At 32.0% G+C, this 8,189-nt stretch overlaps 1 protein-coding gene across 1 annotated transcript; it reads left to right on the top strand.

The window, feature by feature from the left end:
- Positions 1 to 266: 266 nt before the first annotated feature.
- DEFB112 (defensin beta 112) lies at positions 267 to 5,275 on the top strand. Its single transcript, XM_034990833.1, has 2 exons — positions 267 to 321; positions 5,115 to 5,275. The coding sequence occupies exons 1-2, from the start codon at positions 267 to 269 to the stop codon at positions 5,273 to 5,275; spliced, it is 216 nt and encodes a 71-aa protein (XP_034846724.1).
- The last annotated feature ends 2,914 nt before the right edge of the window (positions 5,276 to 8,189 follow it).

Genomic DNA, 8,189 nt, shown 5'->3' with positions numbered 1-8,189 from the left:
TTATACCCATAATCTTGTAGAGAAACTAGCCTCAAGATAAATCAACAGATGGCATTTTTGTATGGCAATGCACCGACTTTGTCTAGCCAGTATCTTTTTGAACATTCAACCAAGCATAGAAATGTTCTTCCTCTTAACAAGCTTCAGTAATCAAGACTGTGCAGAAGAGTTCTATAAGTGAAAGGATTTTTTTCTTTCTTATTTCAACAATACATAAGTTAAGACAGAAGATCTGTGAGCTGTTTTCTCCTAAGGAATAATTTACAATGAAGATCCTTCTTTCTTTTTCTATTTTGTCCTTTGGTGTCTTCATTCCACCAGGTAATATGAATGCTATTGCCACAGGGATCAGCACTAAGTGGGGTGGGGTCAGGATTTTTTTAAGTAAATATGATTAACATTATAAAATCATTACATTAACACTATCAGCAAGACAATATTATATTTATTTACAGCCCCTAGATGGAGAAAATAGCTGAATAATTTTTCAGGGACAATTCACTAATAAAGTCTGCAATTCACTTTGATTACATGAGATTTTACATATATATAATTATTTATACATATATGTACATATATATATAAGTTATTGAAAAAATAGTACTACCATGATTTAATCCATGAAATGTGTCTTTATTTAATATTCAAATTCTACTAAATTTAATATATTAGTAGATTTGAAAAAAATTGAGAATGGAATGAATTTATGCTTGCAAATTATTCGTCTTGCATTTATAGTAGCAGAGGTTAAGTGAGGTTAAATGCCTAGCCAAAAGACCAAAGACTAGCTATACATATACTCACTTCCATTTAAATTCTTCTTTATTTTGCTACTTTCTCTGGGTCACCAAGATATCTGTCATTATTGAGATGGGAGGAGATCACCATAAAATAAATCTATAATTACTCATTCTCTTACTGCTACTCTGTTCTGACACTCAAACACAAGTAACTTTTTAGCTGACAATTTCTCACCAAAAGAGAATTGAGTTTCAACTGATAATGTAACTCAAGGACATGGAGTTTATTTAAGTAAGAATAATTGTTTTCCTTCATCATCTTTATAAAAGTTTATTAAAACCTTCATTAAAATTCTCCATATTTGTAGAATTTTTCTGAGATACTATGTAGAATTACATAGATTTAAATATGCACTGATGCTTTTTTTCCTTAATAGTAATGATGTTAATAGCTAGCATCTGTTCTGCCTCTTGTCCTTATTAATTTATTACTCCTTATAATAGTCATGTGAGGTAAGCTTATTAATAGCCAAGCCATTCATTTATTTAGTCAACCTAATTTTGAAGAGATATATTTTTACAAGCTCATCATTTTTTTAAAACCTCTTATAGTATATAGAACCATGAAATAAAGACAAATACAGTATTGTCTTTATTTTGGAAAATACCCTTTTCTTATTCTTTTAAAGTAATGTTTTTCTCTTTTGCAGTGGGTTGTGACCAACCTATTACCAATTCTATGCCACTATTGATGACCATATGTAGAAAAAGATTTGAGAAACTATACTCAGAGATGCATAATTATTCCACAATATTTGGAAAAGCAAAATATGGTACAAAGGAAAACAATCCAGGTAAAATAAAACAAGTAGAATTATATCTTGCAATTTTAATCACTATCTATCAAAAGAAATGAAGGAAATATCCTATGTTCTCCATCCCACTCCCATTTATTTAACTCTTCTTGTCTTTCAATGTCTAGTGTTATGGAGGTTGGATTTCATGTTCAGAATGAGAAAGAAGTCTCATTTTAAAGTCGTAGGGTCTTATTTTTTATGAAACTCTATCTATACAGGTGTTCTTACTATTTCCAAAATGGAACATTCTCCAATCATTGCTTCTAGCATCCTTAATATTTTAAAAAATGTTGTTAGTGTCATTATGCTTAGAAGTCAGACTGGGACTTCGAAGTTGTCTTAGTTTCCCTTTTATGTGACAGCTGACAAAATTTCTTTTAGTCAATCACCACTGCCCCTTGTCCATAAGCCTGATATCTTTGGATACATAAAATATAATTGTTACATAGAAAGGCTAATTAAGGTGTTCTTATTACTTCCAAAGATGCTGTAATTAAGATAACTTAAAAAGGCAATTGAGCAAGAAGAGTCTAGACTAGGTGTTGGGGATTTATTTCAAAAAGAATTCTTCTCTGCTTTAGTCTTTATCTCAATTATGATTTAGAATATCATTTAGCAAGGTGTCTTCTCAAGTTAGAATGTTACAAACACCATGTGAGTGATACAAATAAATTTCTATGGGAAGGTAAAGAAAGAGGTTGTCTTTGTGACAGTGTTCAGAAAAAGATGTAGGGACGAGGTCATTGGCCAAGTTAATTTATACAGGGGCCAAGTTTTTTGTGTTTTGTTTATCATTGCTGAAGACTACCACAGTGCATGATATATATAGAGGTGCTCAATTAAGATTTATTTAATGAATCAATGAATAAATGGACAGATGCATGGATAAAGGGAGAGAGGAAAACCAAAAAATAGTCTTCAGGAATGCACATATTTAGAGGGCAGAAAAGGAAAAAAAAAAAGGAAGAAAACAAGGATATTTTTAAAACAAGAAAAAGGACAGAGGCATGTAAGAAATTGTTGATTTGTTGGATCATAATGCCAAATTTGAGGATTATTCTTGAAGATGTGGTAACATTAGCTAAGTCAGACTGTACTCAGATTTATGATATAATACTTAAAAACATAGAAAAATAATTTGTTCTTTGGTTATTCTATTTGCTTAAGTTTTGTTGTATATCACATCAGTTCAATTATGGTATGAAGAAAGTAAGTTTAAAGAAGAGTCATCCTTTATTGCAGTTATGTATATTCATTAACAGCTGTTGTTTTGAGACATTAACAAAATAAATACCATTTTTTGGCTATCAGATATTGTTGGCAATGTGTATAAGTGGAAAAGCCTGCATTTATGACATAAAAACTTAAAAACTGGCATTTACTCACTATGACTGGATATGCATTAGATTAAATCTTCCCTTAGTCTGTAATCTGCAATTCTGGAATTCTTACTCTTCAAAGTCAAAATTACCTTGTTTATAATATACATTGATTTATCTATGTATCTCTATCTCTAAATGTCTATTTTTGTTTATATATCTATCAATATTTCTCTACATATACCTGCATTTATATGAACTTAGAGAATTATGTTATTCTTTTTTAATTTCAAAATAATTTATATTAATTACAGAGTTACATTAATATACAGAGAAAGTGTACATTATCTCTGGTCACCTTCATCTCAAACCTAGGCTTTAGTACTCACAACCTTCTAAGATTCTTCCTTCTTGGCCATAGCACCACTTGATCAACACCTCACATGAAAAATTCCCTCAGTTCTTATATAGCAGCTGGGCCAAGCCATAGAATGAAATATTAAAATTACAAAATATATAGCTGGCGAAAAGCTTATATCTAAAATACATAAAGAATTCTAATAAATCAAAAGAAACAGAAAATTCAGTAGAAATATGGGATAAAGACTTAGGTAATTTGTCAAAGTGGATACACAAACCTATTTAAAGTGTTTATCCTCATTAACCATCAGGAAAATGCAAATTTAAACCATGATAAGATACCACCACACATTCGAAAGCATATTTAAAATTTTTATAGTTTGATAATGCAAAGTATGATAATGCAAATGAAATAGTAAGAATTTTCATGCACTGCTGAAGAGAGTGAAACTGGTAGCACCAATTTGGAAAACAATTTGTCACAATCTATTATAGCTGAGGACATGTATAGTCTATGATCTAGGATTTCCATTGTGAATATGTCTATCCAACAGAAGACTGGTACATGTGGTTGAGGAATGAGTACAGGAATATTAATAGTAACAATATTTGCCATATAGCAAATAACCTATATGGTCATCAAAATTGCAATAGATGAATAAAGAGAATATCATGTGAATAGTATTTCTACTTTATTTAAAATATGTATACAAAAAAACCCTCTGTAAAATATTTTACTGGAAAAAGATGGACAAGGGTTTGGTTAATTATAGAATTAAAAGGTCTCTGGGATGAAAGCTTGCCTACAGACATCAGTGACAATGGCTTACCCATTCTGGCTGACCTTCTAAAATATGTCCAGTAGGGCCTGATTATATTTATCTAGGATGATGGATGTGTTTTTACTAATACAAGATATTTCATGATCTTTATAAAAGCATTAAATGTTAAAAAGGCATTTATTATATTGAGCTAAAACCTGGTTCTGTGTTAATCTGCACCATTTATTTATAGTTTCATTTTTGAAGATACAGGGAATAAATGAAAACCATTTCAGAACTTCTGTTCTGAAGAAACAGCAGATCCTTACCTCATTCCTCATGATTGTTGAAGTTACAAAATCAAAGGAACTACACTGCAAAGTGAACGAGTGAAAAATTTTAAAGTTTCTATAGGTTCAGAAACTCTAGTGTAAGAGAAAAGGGAAAGTAGTACTGAAAAATTAACAGCCTTGCTGAAACGTTTGCTATGTTTATCTTTTCTGTTAATTTCCTATTCATTATGTTAACCTCCCAAAGTATCTGTTTTTAAGTGAACATTTCCTGGGGGTTAAAGTGGGGTACAGATCCAAGAAGAGTTGAGATATTGAATAAAATTTAAAAAAAACAGTATTTTTTAGTATTTTAAAACACTAAAGTCAGGTTTCGATGAACAATGAAACCTTGTGGAGGAGGAAAGTTTCACAATAGAACAGAACTATGCATTTATAATAAATGAGAGAGAAGATGGAGATTGGCACACTCATATTCATTAGGGATGAGCAAGAGAGGTAGAAAAAGGTATTACGATGTTGCAAGCTCTCCAGATATCCCTTATTGAGTCATGACTTGATCAGTTGAAATGTGTAGGGGTGGGAGATCTAGCTTAGGAATAGGATGCTTGCTGATTTCCTTGGTTTGCTCTGATGTACACAGAGACAGAAAGATTCCAATGAAAAAACCGGTGAATCCCTTTCCTTTTTCTTCCCTCTGTGGTCTGTGCTTCTTTGTGTGTCTTCTTTTAAATCTTGGCATTTCTTACCTGAATTTTTAATTCCATTCATTTTTGCCTTCTTTCAGCTAGAAGTAAAGAGCACTATGCTGTCTTTAATTGGTGGGAAGCATGCATAAAGCTTAGTGGTCAATGTAAAAATCAGTGTGGTGAAAAAGAATTTAAGATGGCATACTGTGCAAGACCTACAACTCTCTGCTGCATGAGACAATGTGACCACATTGAGTAATTGAAGAGACCCATTCACAAAAAGGACAAACATTAACTAAATCTTCTCTTTAGTTCATTACCTCTAGTACTTCATTCATGACCTAGTATTTCTGTCTGTATATGTCTGTAATGAATAAAGAGCTAAATAAAATATATTTCAGCCTGAATCATTCATGAACATTGTGTTGGCTTGGAAAAAAAGAGTAAAATACAGAATGGGACTTTGAATTCAAGAATAGAAACAGTGGAAAAGAAAAGTCCATGGTGAGACTGTGTTAAATGTGATTCTGGGGCCAATTCTATGTTGGTTGTGAAAAGCTTTTGTAAATGATTGGTGATATGTATCAAGCATTCTTTGAGGAGAGTCAGGAGTGGGGAGAGAGTTGAAGGAAGATGGAAGGTATGCATTATCCCTGAATTATTATGGAGTCCTTGTAACTTTCTCATATTAGCTCTCCTTTCCTGTTTATTGATAGAATAATTTTTCCAATTTTAGCTATTCTTCTGAGTGTGTAAATGTATATCATGCTGGTTTTTCATTTACTTGTTTCTCTCAAATGATGTCGATAAACTTTTTTACATACTCTTTAGCCATTAGATATGCTATTTTGTGAATTTCTATTTGGATCTTGGGTCCATGTTTTTATTGATTGTGCCTCTTTTCCTACTGATTGGTAGGAGTTATTCAACATTAGTTCATGATAAAATGTCTTATAGTTGGAATCATACAGTATGCAACCTTTTCAAATTGGGTTCTTTCATTTGGTAATATGCATTTAAGATTCCTCCATGTCTTTTCATGGCTTGACAGTTTATTTCTTTTTATCTCTGAATAATATATCATTGTCTAAATGTACCACAGTTTATTCATTCACTTCCTTGAAGACATTTTGATTGCTTCCAAGTTCTTGCAATTATGAATAAACCTGCGTGTGTGAGTTTTGCTGTAAATGTGTTTTCAACTCCTTTGGATAAATACCAAGTAGCACAATTGCTGGATTGTATGATATGAGTATGTTAACTTTTGTAAGAAACTGCCAAACTATCTTTAAAGTGGCTGCAAAAGTCAAATATGAAAGTATACATTGACCGATGAATGTATAAGGAAGATATACACACATATATGATGGCCATCAAACAGAACGAAATCTTGTCATTTGCAACAACATGGATGAAGCTAGAGTGTATTATGGTAAGTGAAATAAGTCAGTCAGAGAAAGACAAATACCATATGATTTCACTCACATGTGGTAACTCATATTAGGAAACAAAACAAATGAGCAAAAGGAAAAAAAGAGAGAGACATACCAAGAAATAAACTCTTAACTATAGAGAACAAACTGGTGGTTACCAGAGGGGAGGAGGTGGGGGGATGAATTAAGTAGGTGATGGGGATTAAGGAATGCACTTGTTGTGATGAGCACTGGATGGTGTATGGAAGTGTGGAATTACTATATTGTACACCTGAAACTAATATTACACTGTATGTTATCTAACTGGAATTTAAATAAAAACTTTAAAAGAAGTGGCTGTACTATTTTGCATTCCCACCAGCAATGAGTGACAGTTCCTGTTGATCCAATCCTCATCAACATTTTGTGTTGTCAATGTTCAGATTTTGGCCATTTTAATAAGTGTGGAGTGGTATCTCATTTTAATGGGCATTTCCCTGAAGCCATTAGAACATCTCTATATGCTCATTTGCCATTTGCATATCTTCTTTGGTAAAGTGTCTGTTAAGGTCTTTGACCCATTATTTAATCAAGTTGTTTGCTTATTGTTGAGTTTCAGGAGTTTCAGGAGTTCTTTGTATATTTTGAATATTAAATTCAACTTAAATTCCTTTATTAAATGTATCTTTTGCTAATATGTTCTCCCAGTCTCTAATCTGTCTTCTTATTCTCTTAACATTGTCTTTCACAGTGTAGAATTTTTTTAAAGTTTAATGAAGTCTAATTTATTATTTCTTTCATGGATCATGTCTTTGTTGTTGTATCTAAATAGTCATCACTATACTCAAGATCATCTAGGTTATGTTATTTTCTAGGATTTTTTATAGTTCTGTGCTTTACATTTAGGTCTGTGATCCATTTTGAGTTATTTTTGTGAAAGTTGTCTAGACTCATTTTGGGGTTTTTTTTGGGGGGGTTGTTTTTTGTTGTTGTTGTTGTTGGCATGTGGATGTCCAGTTGTTCAAGTAGCATTTGTTGAAAAGACTATCCTTGTTCTATTGTATTGCCTTTGCTCTTGTGTCAAAAATCAGTTGCCTATATTTGTGGGTGTCTATTAATGGGTTCTTTATTCATTGATTTATTTGTTTATTTTTTCACCAACATCCCACTGTCTTGTTTACTATAGTTTTATAGCAAGTATTGAATTCAGGTTGTGTCATTTCTCCAACTTTGTTCTTCAGTATTGTTCTGGCTATTCTGGCTTTTTGCCTCTCCCTATGAACTTTAGAATCAGCTTGTGGATATCCACAAAGTAACTTCCTGGGATTTTGATGGGAATGGAATTGAGTCTGTAGAGCAACTGACATCTAGATGATATTGTCTTCCTATCTACAAACATGGAATTTCTATTTATTTAGTTCTTTGATTTCATTCATCAGGGTCTTGTAGTTTCCTGATACAGATCTTTCACATATTTTGTTAGATTTGTACATAAGTATTTCGTGTTTGGAGTGCTAATGTAAATGATATTCTGTTTTATTTCAAATTCCACATGTTAATTGTTGGTATATAGGAAAGTGATTGACATTTGTATATTAATCTTGTATTCTGCAACCTTGATATAATTGCTTATGAATTTCAGGAAGGTTTTTTTTTTCTTTCAGATTTTCTTCATAGACAATTGTGTCATTTACAAAGAAAGTTTTAGGGGCCCCTGGGTGGCTCAGTTGGTTAAGCATCTGCCTTTGGCTCAAGTCATGA

This window comes from Mirounga leonina, unplaced genomic scaffold (genome assembly GCF_011800145.1).
Source record: "Mirounga leonina isolate KUSES-001 unplaced genomic scaffold, KU_Mleo_1.0 Mir_53, whole genome shotgun sequence".
NCBI lineage: Eukaryota > Metazoa > Chordata > Mammalia > Carnivora > Phocidae > Mirounga > Mirounga leonina.
The sequence above is the reverse complement of the archived record's forward strand: the minus strand, read 5'-3'. Positions and strand labels throughout refer to the sequence as shown.

Coding starts and splice junctions, on each gene's coding strand:
- DEFB112 (XM_034990833.1), top strand. CDS start 267: ATGAAGATCCTTCTTTCTTTTTCTATTTTGTCCTTTGGTGTCTTCATT. Junction 322..5,114: donor TGGTGTCTTCATTCCACCAG/GTAATATGAATG, acceptor GCCTTCTTTCAG/CTAGAAGTAAAGAGCACTAT.